Here is a 12,063-nt window from a genome sequence, read left to right on the forward strand (position 1 = left end):
GCGCGAGGGGGGGCGGGGCGGGGGCGGGGCGGGGCGGGGCAGGGGGGAAGGGGCTGCGGCCCAGGCCCAGGCCCGGCGGTCACGGGACTGGGAAGATGGCGGTCTTCCACTGGTAAGAGAGGGTGCCGGTGGGCTTGCGGGAGGGCTGCCCTTAGCTGTCGCCGGTGTCTGCCGGTGCGAGTGCAGTCTGTCTTTCCTGATGGGGTCCAGCACTTCCCACCCCACGGGACCAGTGAGGACCACAGACTCCCCGGTGGCTCTCGCCGTCCAGCCTGAAGCCAGTCCGGGGCAGTCCCGTTCTCGGTCCACCTTCCCTTTCCCTGCTCATCCCCTAAGCAAGGCCCTTTCCCGGCCTTCCGCCTTCCTGGGAGGGGTTGCGTGGGTCCCCGGGGCTCTACTGCATCTGAACGACTGGGGCTGCTGCGTCCCGGAGCGATGAGGTCCCTTGGAGCTGCGGACGGCTTCTGGGAGGAGGCGTCTTCAACTGGGTCCTGCAGGAGGTGTAGGAGTTCAGCAAACAGGAAGGAATAGCGAGTTCCGGGGTCGTGATCGTGGGAGGATCAGGGGATCTTGAGACCCCCGCGCATCGCAGAAAAGGGAGCTCATCTCCTGACCTTCCTCCTGCTGTGGAGTGAAGTAGCTTCCCTTACGCGAGGGCTGGGCAATGGAAGAGTGTGCAGCCCGGGGCCTTAAGACCGCCTGGCACAACCTTCTGGTGTCATGCTTGATAGCAGTGTTTTCTCACTCACACCCCCTTCACCGGCTGACTCCCCCAGGCTAAATCAACACTGGAAGCCGGTGGGCGTCACCGTGCCCTGAGCCCTGAAGGTGCTGTCTTCCTGAGAGGCCCAGCCAGAGCCTAGGAAGACAGAAATACCCAGACCTGAGAAATGGCTGGTTTCCCTGAACTCATCTGGAATTTGTAACGGGAGAATTCAGGGAGAAGCTGTCTTTGTCCTCATCTCAGGACATTTTTACCTTTGGTATTTTAAGTTTAAATCACCCTGTAAGGGTCGAGGGTTTCCATAGTTCCTAATCTGGCTGGGCTTTATGTCTCAGTAAGGTTGGTATGTCCACGTGTCTGTCAGGTTGCCACTGAGTTGTCACTGTTAGGCGTCCTTGTCTTTCCTGTGCCCAGGACAGCGCTTGTAGATGTTCAGTGATCTCTACAAAGGAATGAGGAAACCAGGGCGTCCCCAGAGAAGTGTTTCTGTGCCCAGACTTCTACTCTTCAAGCCCCTATTTTGTGCCAGGCACCGTGTATCTCATTTAAACCTCGGGACTTCATTTTCACAAAGGGAGAAGCATTTCACCTAAGACGAAGCGTTTGAGGCATGCAGGCCCCCAGGTGAGTCTGGAAGCCAGAGCCTAGGATGGTAGTCATTGTTAGCTGGGCCTCGTATCTAAATTGTGGCTGTTTCTGGGTTGCAGGGCCCCCAAAGTGCCACTGCACAGTTGTTGCTCTCCCCCAGAGGGCCTTGTTTTACCCACATCTTACCTCTGCTACATGTTGGCCTGGCCCAAGATAGCAAATACCCTGTAGACCGGTGACTGCAGCTCCAAACCCGCTTATTTATCGCCGAGTGCCCACCCTGCAGTTGAACCTGAACACTGAGGATTTAGTTTAGAAAAAACTCCTACAATAGCATCTTTTGTCTTAAAAGCAGCACACCTGCTGCAGGTCTGCACCCCCCCCACCACTGCTGGAGACCCACGGTCACCCTTACTGCTTGGTCCCTTGGAGATAAAAGCACCACCCTTTCCAGTCCTGCACAGCTTGCAGAGTCGGGGAGTGTGGGATTGGGAATGATAGGATTGTGGGAGGAAAGGTGCGTGGTCAGATTATCTGATTGGTGAGTAAGAAAAACACGTGAGAATTAAAATGGCCGGCAAGGAGCATGTGGTCCGTTTTGGTACTTACGTTATAAGGAGATTACTGTGGTAAATCCAGTTTTCTGTACCTGTTTTACCAAAGGTGAATAATTCCTTTCAAGCAAGAAGTTGTCAGTGTTCAATACGTGTGTGTGTGTGTGTGTGTGTGTGTGTATTTATTTATTGAAGGCACCAGGGATCGAACTCGGGACCTTTCGAGGCAGGCGCAGTGACACGGAGCTAAAGCCCTAGCCCTGTCATATGTATTTAAACCACCTTGTTTTCTGATGTGTGGGCCACACAAGTGGCCCAGGCCTAGACCCAGGCAGCAGTGGACGTGTGAAGCAATGGCCTTTTTTTCAGGAGCAGCTGCCAAGGAGCAAAGAGCCTTGCTGCAGATGGTTGTGATGTCAGGGATTTTTATCAGCTGCCAGCTTCCTCTGGCTTCTTGAGAGAATTCCTGCACCTTCCCAAAGACCCGGGGCTTTCTACAGGACAGCGCTTGAGCATCTCTGGCTAGAAAATGCTAGGAGCAGGAGCAGGGCAAAGATTTGAAGAAATAATGGAAGAAGTGGTACAAAATGAAAATACTGTGATTGTCCATGGGCACTCATACAGTGAAAACTTTGTCCGTACCTTTTGAAAAAAAGAAAAAGCTTCATTTCCAAAAGCGGTCCTCTCCCCACATTATCAGCTTTTTTCTTTTTTTACAAGCATCGATTGAACTTGGGACCCTGCCCTTCTAGGCAGGAAGCCAAATTACTGAGCTAAATCTCTGGCCCTTTCAGCTTTTGAGACATACTCATTCTAGAGCTTGATCTTTTTAAGAAAAGTAGACAATTGCTTAGTTTTTAAAGTTCCTAAGATAATGTATAATCTACAGGTAATGAACCTGTCCCGGTGACTTGGTCTAACCTTTGACAAGTTACCAAGAGTAACCGTCCTCGCTCTTGCATCTGCAAAATGGGTGTAAATGTGGTACCCACCCCACAGGCAGAGCGAGGCATAGAGGGAGGGGGTCCTGTGTGGAGTAAGTGTGAGAACTGTGACGTGATCGCTGCGCATGGACTCTGTTCGGGTGTAGCAGATTTTTCTCAGCTCTCGATTGATTTGTTTATGGTTAAGATATGATGTATTTGTGACTGAATTTCAGGTCATATTAATTTTCCTACTCGTTCTAGTTACCTTTCAAAGTTCTGTTTTCTTGACACCCAATAAAGAGATTTGAAAGAGAAGTGTAATTTGATGTTTTGAACTCCATCTTGACTGTTGATGTCTATGATTCAAACGTGTCTGTCCCTCAGAGTTTGTTTTTTGAGACCAGGTTCTCACTGTGTACCCAGGTTGGTCTTTTGTTTTTCTGTCTTTCTTTTTCGTCTTTTTATTTTTGGTACCAGCGACCCAACTCAGGTCTTTGGGCTTGCGAGGCAGGCAGTGAATCCCCTGAACTAAATCGCCAGCGTCCAGGTTGGTCTCTGAACTTGCTGTGTAGCCCAGGCTGGCCTCCCTGCTAGTGCTGGGATTACGGGGTGTGCCTCACACCCGACTATTATTTGTTGTAGGAGTCAGGGCTTGGCTGATAGCACCCTCGATCAGGAGAGGGTCCGGGAGAACACTGCACAGGTGCTTTCATCTGCCGGGTTTTGCAGGGTGAAGACAGGGTGTGTACCTCGTAAAGGTGATGAAGAAGGACTGGCAGTATTTAGGCCTTTTCCCTGCAGAAAAGCAGAAGTCGGCTGTGAAGCAACCTTCCGGTCCTCTGCTCAAAGCCAGATTTACTTAGGGACAGAAATTACCTGCTGGGGCTCCGGGTTGGTGGGGGATTTCGGGTAAAGCTGAGCGTGAATCTGCGAATGGGGCAGGGAGTGAACTCCAGGGACTGGAGATAAGACAGTTCCTCCGATTTTGAATCTTTTTTTTTTTTCCACGAAGCAGAGACAGGGCTTGTCCCAGGTGCCCAGAAGAGCTTTCTTTTCTGGAATGTGATGTTTTACAAATAGGAAATGCCCATGTCTTTGGCTAAAGAAAAAAAGAAATATGCCATTTGTTTAAAAACCACCAGGCAGCATACCTATAATCCCCACACCCCAGGGAGGCCGGGGCAGGAAGATCTCAAGTTAAGCCCAGCCTGGGCAGTTTAGAGAGTCCTTGTCTCAAAATGAAAGTTTCAAAAGGGCTGGACCTAATATAGCTCCGGGCCAACGCTGGAGCTTCTGTCTCTAGTACTGCAAGACAACAAAAATGACATCAATTGGACTGCAGATAGGTAGAGTAGAACCGTGGGGTTTGCAGTGGGGGAGAGAGATTGAGCTGCGCTGCAGGTGCGGTAAGGTTAAGCAGAATGTACAGCCCAGGCGGGGTGGTGGTCAGAGGGCCTGAAACCACCTAGAGGAGACAGGCGCTGGGCCCTCCCACGTAACCAGGAGGGAGGCTGAGTGACCTGGTACCGGGGGAGGAGCTTTTGGGGAAAGTTTCCCCAGCTTCCCCTTCAGATGCTGCTGCTTTCTGCCTGTCTTTCTCTCCCCCACTTGGGGCTTCCTGGTCTGTGTGTGGGGCCTTTGCTCTGAGCGCCCCCAAGTGCTGGAGATCCCTCTTGTGCCTTCCTCTCGAGGCCTCCTCCTGGCCGCTTCATCCCTTGATTTTCCATCTCTCGGATCCTTCCTCTCGCTGACCCCTCTGCGCTGATGACATCTCTCTCTGCCCTTCGTCTCCCTTCTGCTGTGCTTCTTGCTCAGCTCTTTGCGGGCAGAACTGCCTTGTATTTTCTGTGTTGCTCCGTCTTCCGCAGCTCTTCCTTCAACCTCTGGCTGTTGTTCTTTTTTTTTTTTTTTTCCTTCCTTCCTTCTTTCCTTCCTGTTTGGAGGAATTGAACTTGTAACCTTTTGCACCAGGGTTCATGCCCAGCCTCTCCCCTATTTTAAAATGTATCTTTTTGAGTCAGGTTCACTTTAAGTTGGGGAGGCCTGGGCTTGTGCTCCTCCCTCAGCCTCTCCCAGAGCTAAGGTTGCAGGTTGTATTGCTGGCAGGTGCCACACCCCTGGCTGCTGGCTGTCTGGAAACCCTGGGTTGTGTGCCTGTCCAGCTATGAGATTTCCTCCAACCACTGAGGCTGCCCTGCCTCTCTGCAGTCCCCCGCTGCTGGCCTGAACTCTTTTCCCAGGCCAAGAACCAGCAAGTGCCCTGGAGGAGCAGCTTCCCCGAAGAGCTGGACTCAACTTCCGGAAGCCATGGGTTCTGGGTTCTGGGTATGGCCTTGCCAGGCGGTGAAACCTTAAACAGATCAGAATAAATTCTTGTAAAACGCAGAGTTTCTTCGCCGTCTCAGGAACAGTATGGGCCCTCAGTGTTTGAGCCCTGGTCACCTGACCTGCGTGTGTTTGCTGTCTGCCACAGGCACTCCAGGCACAGGAACTACAAGGCTGAGATTGCGTCCTGCCGGCTAGAGGCCGCGCCGCTGGAGTTCGGGGACTACCACCCACTGAAGCCCATCACGGTGAGTGTGCTGCGGGTGTCCGGAGCCTGTGGCCTGGCACGCACGGCCTGGGTCTTTCCTGAGGAAGGACAGCCACATCCTTAGCTCTTTTCTATTGTGCTAGTGGCCGCTGCTGTTGTGTATTTGAACCCAGCAGCTTGCTCTGGCCCCCCGTCACCACTGTCTTGCCTTCCCTTCCCTTCCCTTCCCTTCCCTTAGTAATGAGGTCGCCCTGGGAAGCGGTGACCCACGGTTCCTGACGTGGACGTGTTGGCAGAGTCTACCTTGCTTCATTTTTCTCCTTGGGTTATGAAGAATCACTTCATTTACGAGAGGGAGGCACTGTCCTGAGAAGCGTCTTAGATGCTGTGTCTCAAAAACAGAAGCAGGCCAGAGCCCCGCCTGGCCCCTCTCTGGGTTAGCACTCTGCTTAGCACGGCAGTTGTCCCCTGTCCGTGGGAATCGTGCAAGCTTGGTTCCAGGAGCTCAGGCCTCTGTGACTCTGGACTCTGCAGTTCTCTTGTCCCTCCTGGCCGTGCCACAGCCTGTGCACTGTGTCCCCTCTGGGTTGCTTATACCAAACACCAGGCACACGGCCCTCAGTCACTGTCGTACTGTTTCCTTAGGGAATAACCACAAGGAAAGATGCCTACATGTTCAGGGCGAGCACAGTTGTCGTACTGCATGTTTGTTGGGGACGCTTGGATAGAGAGACCCTACCAAGAATACCGCTGCTAGCCAGGCACGGTGGCACGCGCCTGGAACCCCAGCACTCCGGGAGGCTGAGGGAGGAGGGTTCGGGTTTGAGCATAGCCTGGACTTCAACAACATAGTGAGACAAAAGTTCCAAAAAATGTTTCTAACGGGTGGGGGATGTCGCTGTGTGTGACAGCCCTGGCTGGGTTCAATGCCTAGGACTGCAAAGAGATAGAAATACAATAAAAAGCCCACACTGACGCATGTCTAGGGTGGTCGTTCTGGGCTGGATGGAACCCGAGGGTTTCTGTCACTGCAGAGGAAGAAGTCACTTTGGTTTGTAAGCTCTCAGTGCTTCTGCCCTCAGCCCTGTGGGCTTTGCCTGCACCCTCGGCGACCCCCGCCCCTCCTGACGGAAGGGCTTCCTTCAGTTAGGTTCTGGTGCCTATGGCCCAGCGTCATCCTGTCCGCTCACAGTCCCCACACTGCACCCCTGTGACACCCCTGGCGACCGACAGTTCTCCAGCAGACACCAGCCTGGCGTCCCCGGCTTCACTTCCTTCTGACACTTTACCCGCAGGTCTCCTCAACCCCCCTCCTCCCCGGCCTGCAGCTCGGCCCCACGGACCGCCCCCTTCTCAGACACCAGGCAGGTTGTGGCCTGTGCCTCTGCCCTGCTGGCTGTGCACTGGTGTCCCACGGGTTAATTTTCCAGGACTGGTGGCAGCCCTCAGGGAAGTGCTCTCTAGAAGTTTCCAGTTTGTAGTAAAGGACGTTGCATAGAGTAGGGTACCTGGTGAGGTGTGGGGGACGTTCTCCTGCCCTCGCTAGCTCCCCTGCCGTACCTCACGGAGTCCTGTTGGCCAGCCCAGCGATCTCTAAAGCCTGTCTTTTAGGAACCTTCATGAGGGCTTTGCCAGTCCCCACCGTGGATTAGTAACCCAGTCCCTAGCACTCTCCCCGCCCTGGAGGATGGGGGAGGCTGGAAGTTTTCACCGACTCAGGGCTCGGTCTTCCCTGATGACCACGAGAGTCTTGTTAGAAGAATATGCTCCTGTCACCCAGGAATTCCCAGAGGCGCAGACCCAGTGCGATACACGCGTACCTGTTACTGTCACCTTCTAAATCATAAGGGCCCCATGTCTTCCATCTGCTAAAAGAGGAACTTAGATACGCTAACGTCTTAATGAGTTTGCTGGAGCCTTGGGTGATTCATGAATGGAGCAGCTCCAGACCACCGGTGGGTTCAGGGTCCAGTGAGGACAGCTGCTGGGAATAGCACTGTGAGCTGTTCTTGGAAACCAGACCCAGAAAATATCTGATTGGTGAGAATGGACATCTGCCAGGTAGAGGGTAATTGGCCATTTGTGGCTGGTGATCTCCAGGTAGAAGGTAGTTGACAGTTTCTGATTGGTGAAGTGAAAGCTTTGCTTTCCTGTGCAGAGTGGGCTATGTTCTGGGTTCATTTCTGTACCTGGAAGCCCAAGGTTCTGGTGCCTCCTCAGCCCAACAGCCTCGCTAACCCTAACCTGCTGCCTTGTTTTCCTTGACAGCTGTGATGCTGAGTCTTATCAGTCAGTCACCAACATAAGCATCCCCTGCAGATTGATAAGCCTCTGCTACTAGCCAGTGGCCGGCCCCACCTTCGGAAGGGTCGGAAGGGACCCTGCCGGGTGTCCCACTGGGGAGGGTCACAGCAGAGCTGCACTGTGCTGCTACACGTTGTCCCCGCAGGTCACAGAATCAAAGACAAAGAAAGTAAGCCGGAAAGGAAGCACCTCTTCCACGTCGTCGTCTTCTTCCAGCTCTGTGGTGGACCCGCTGAGCAGTGTCCTCGATGGAACGGACCCACTTTCCATGTTTGCAGCCACTGCTGACCCCGCAGCTGTGGCAGCAGCCACGGTAAAAGGCCCCAGGGCCCATCAGCCACTCGGGGGGTCTGGGTGTGCGGGTGCAGGGTGGGTGGACTTCTGCACCTCACTGCTGCTGAGCTTGTGCACTGAACAACAATCCAGTCACCACCGGCTCCTCTGATTCAAGCAGTTCAGGTCCCCCAGACATCCAAGGCGTTCTGCTTCAAGTGGAAGGTGTTGGGCTGCAAGAGGCTGCTGGAGGTCCCGGAGTTTTTTTCTCCTCGATCGCAAGTGTTACAATGTATTGTTTTTAAAAACTTAGCTGTGCTAGGGATGGAATTCAGGGCCTTGCCTGTGCTAGGCAGGTATTGTACCTGTGAGCTCCACTGCCCACCCTTATTTCATTTTTATACTTCATTCTTTTTACATGGTTACCCCAGCATTTGCTTTGCAGGCAGTCGCACCCTGGGGACGCAGGCCTGCCTCCCTGCTCCCTGCGTTACACCCTCCACCCAGAGGTCGTCCATGCTGTGAGGACGCTGGATGCCTCCGGAGCCAGGCGTTTTCCTAGGCATCTAGGACGGTGACTTGTGACGGCGTCCATTCGTACTCCTATGTAAACGCTAACAGAAATAACAGTGAAAGTTAAGAATCCCCGTCAGCTTCCCTCATGGCAGGCATCTTGTGGAGTACATTTCCTGTTGGATTCTTGTGCAGCGTGCTCTGTGAGAGAAATCCCAGCCCTCATGTGCAGAGGGACCAGGCTGGGGGGTGGGGAGCAGGGTCACCACCAAGCGGAGGTTCAGTCCCAGCCCCTGGAGCTACAGAGTCCGCACGCTCAACCTTCATTCCATGCTGGATCTGTCTGGCTTGTTTTCTGACACATTCGGGACAGGGTACCCATTCGTACACTTGCTGCCGGAAGGTGTGATTTAAATTTAAATTCTGTTGTTCTTGCCGGCTGAACCACCGCTGGCCCATGCCTGCCTGCCCGCCCCTCCAGCGGCCTGTACCACCTCTTAGGGGGTCCTGGGCCACAGTGACTGAAGGGAAGAAAGGTCTTGACTCAGCAGACCAGAAGTCATCAGAGTACAGTCCCTTCAGGCAAACATTAAGGTGCTATGGAAAATTGTGGTACAGCCCTTGTAAGGTTTCCACGTTAAAATTCAGAGAATTATCGATAAGCTCTTCATGAATGTAAATTTCTTCTAATCGAATGAAATGCATTGACTTTTGTAATTCTTTAACTGGTACGAATAATGTTTATTTGGGGGCAGTGATGAATCCCATTCAAGAAACTAGGTGCGGGCCATTTATAAACTTTTTGTTAGTTTTCTTGATAAAAAGACTGATGCGATTGCTTAGGTTCCTTTGCACCACAAGTGAGTACAAGGCGCCCAACGGGACGGTGATGTGGGAGCCACCCCGCAGTAGTTCCAGTCAGCCAGAGCGTGTTAAGCATAAATGGGAGTATTTTCTGTGACTTTGTTCTTACTAGACCGCATGTCCTGGAGAAGTTTGCCTTTGGATCCCGACTAGAACTGAGTGGCTGCGCGGTATTCGAAAGGGCGGGTGTGCGCACGCTCTGCTTCCCCCTTCCCGCGCTGCTGGGTCCTGGGTGGCTCTGAGTGCTGCTGGTGTCAGCAGCAGTGCCCAGGCCTCCTGCACGCACCCTCTCGGTGTGGGTAGGTGAGGGGCTCTGCAGGGAGTGTGTAGAAGCCCATCGCCGGGGGAGACGTGTGTGGGAAGGTCCTGACGGTCTTCTGTGGAGGCCGTACTGCTCTGTGCTCCTAGCAGCAGTGTGGAGGCTTCCTTTTTCCTTTAGCCCGGATGTTAGCAATCATTGTAACTCTGCCATTCAGAGACTTTAAAAAGGGCCCTTTTCAGTTTACCAGGGCTTGGTTCTTCCTTAGCATCCACGTCGTTGGTATGTTTCTCGGTCATTTGTGAGTAAACTACTCAAGTTGTTTTTTCGTAGTAAACCTTTAGACGGACTGACTTTCTTCTTCAGACGGGGACTCTTTAAAATCTGTAATAGAAAAACAAAACAAAACAAAAGTGCAATGGACTCTGAAAACGTGGTTTCGCCTTCCTTAGGAGAGCTCCAGAAAGAAACGCAACGGAGATGACAACTCCATCGTAGGATCTGATTTTGAGCCTTGGGCCAACAAGCGGGGAGAGATCCTTGCCCGGTACACAACTACGGAGAAGCTGTCCATTGTGAGTGCCGGGGTGATCTCTGCTGTCCCGCTGTCCAGCTCCCGGGCTCTGTCTCAGTGTCTCTTCATATGTCAGTGTCATCGGGAGAAAATGTGCTGGTTTGTAGCTTGAAAGAAAGTGAAGGATGAAGGAGGTGGCACAGTTGACAGAAAGCATTGGGGTGGTGGAGCCCGGGAGAGGGGGGGCAGTTGAGGTGCACATCGGGGAGCCCCCTGTCCAGCACCGGGCGCTGCTCTGTGAGCCCCTGTTCCTAGGCTTCCTCCGGGAGCTGGAAGCTTGCTCTCTTGGGGCCGACCCCTAGCTGAAGTTGGTGGCTTAGCGGGCGTGCGCGTCCAGTAGGAGGCCCACCTCCCACCTGGCAGCTGCTCAAGTTCCAGAGAGGTGAGGAGAGTGGGATCCATCCCGTGCCAGCTGGTTTAATGCTGCTGTTAGTTCGGGCTCGGTCCAGTTGCTTCGATCCAAGTCCTCCCCAACAGTGGCGGCAAGAGTGCCACGTGGCTCTCCTTGGTCTGAGGGGAGTCCAGCGGTGGGGCTGGAGCGGAAGTGCCAAGGTCATCGAGGTTCGGGCTCTTCTGTCTTGCTGCTCTCTCTGTGTGTCTTTAGTGCTGCCCCATGGCCAAGTCGATAGAGAAGGAAAGAAAAAGCAACGTCGCCCCTCCCATTCAAGCCAGCCACCTGGAGTCCCTTCACCACTCACAGTGAAACTGTCCTGAGGGTGGTTGCGGGTGACATGGTGTGGGGGAGGCAGGGAGGTGAGACGTGGCTCCATCTTCTCATGAGGAGAACAGCACAATTCTGAGCACAATTCCCTGAGCATCAGGAGCACAGCACAGTTGCTGGGCTGTCGAGATTTTCTCTGAAAGCACCAAGTTAATTCAGGGCTCACTTACTCAGCCCGTAGTAACGTTATCCCCAGGGGTCATTTGGAAACATCTCCAGACATCTTTAGTGGTCGCACCTGTGGGGTGTCCACAAAGCCTCATCCAGCCCAACGTGGCAGGACTATAGAGGGTGAGAAGCGAAGATCCAGAGGAGCTAAAAAATAGTTCTGTGAGATGATTCTGCTCTCGCATGAGAATGTTTGGGAGTTATTGCCCGAATTGAGTAGAAGTTGAATGAATCTCCAGCATTTGGTAATGACCCCCATTTGGCTGCTTTGAGGATATCTTTCAGTGTTTGATTTGCGGGAATGCGGTGGCTGTGTTGCCTTGGCTTTTTCGAATACTAATGAATTCTTTGTCTTTGCAGAATCTTTTCATGGGATCTGAAAAAGGTAAGATAGGACTTTTGTTGTTTTGACGGGAAAATTGTGCCACTGCCTCGAATCCAACTTTTCAGAGACAAAGTTGGTGTAATGCAGGATTCAGATGCGTCCTTGAATAGACCAGGAAAAGAGCGGGAGGTTACCCGGGGTGTGAGATAGGCTTCCAACTTGGTGCTAGCATGGCGGAGCATGAGACCCTCACTCGGCTCGAGCCCAGCTTCACAGAGCCACTCTTTCCTTGGCGGTAAGTCGCTGTCTCTTGTGGCAGTGCCGATGTGCCGGTTCCGGGGACACATTCCCCAGTCAGTCTGTGGACGTAGTGCCCTCAGTTGCTGCTCGACAGACCCCCAGTCCAAAAGCGGTGTGTCCGGGGCCCGTGGGAACCTTTGGTGTAGATGCAGAACACCGGTGCCGCTTGATGAGGTGGTTTGACGGGATGGAACTCTGGAGTTTCTTTCTTGAAGCTCCCGGGAGGTCCTAGAGCAACCAAGAGTGACCACACTGCCTGTCTGGTGACTGTGGCTGAGATCCTTGTGTGGGTGGCTGATGTGGCATTGCAGCTGCACCCACCACAATTTCCCCTCAACCCACGCAGGTGGAATCGGCTCAGTGGAAACCAAGAGCAGGGGGACCTTTGCCATAGGGGTCTCTCTGCGGCCCCAAAGCATGTCATCACACCGGTTAGG

At 53.3% G+C, this 12,063-nt stretch overlaps 1 protein-coding gene across 1 annotated transcript in view; it reads left to right on the forward strand.

The window, feature by feature from the left end:
* Window positions 1-19: 19 nt before the first annotated feature.
* The window catches only part of Vps35l (VPS35 endosomal protein sorting factor like), a 115,449-nt gene continuing 103,405 nt past the window's right edge, over window positions 20-12,063 (forward strand). The window contains exons 1-5 of the mRNA XM_010610078.3: window positions 20-112; window positions 5,266-5,365; window positions 7,775-7,942; window positions 9,991-10,113; window positions 11,362-11,386. Of these exons, the coding sequence (XP_010608380.1) occupies window positions 96-112; window positions 5,266-5,365; window positions 7,775-7,942; window positions 9,991-10,113; window positions 11,362-11,386 (433 nt within the window). The 5' untranslated portion in view covers window positions 20-95. The remainder of the gene's footprint in view (window positions 113-5,265; window positions 5,366-7,774; window positions 7,943-9,990; window positions 10,114-11,361; window positions 11,387-12,063) is intronic.

This window comes from Fukomys damarensis, unplaced genomic scaffold (genome assembly GCF_012274545.1).
Source record: "Fukomys damarensis isolate Sample0158 unplaced genomic scaffold, DMR_v1.0_HiC HiC_scaffold_34, whole genome shotgun sequence".
In the NCBI taxonomy this organism is placed as follows: Eukaryota; Metazoa; Chordata; class Mammalia; order Rodentia; family Bathyergidae; genus Fukomys; species Fukomys damarensis.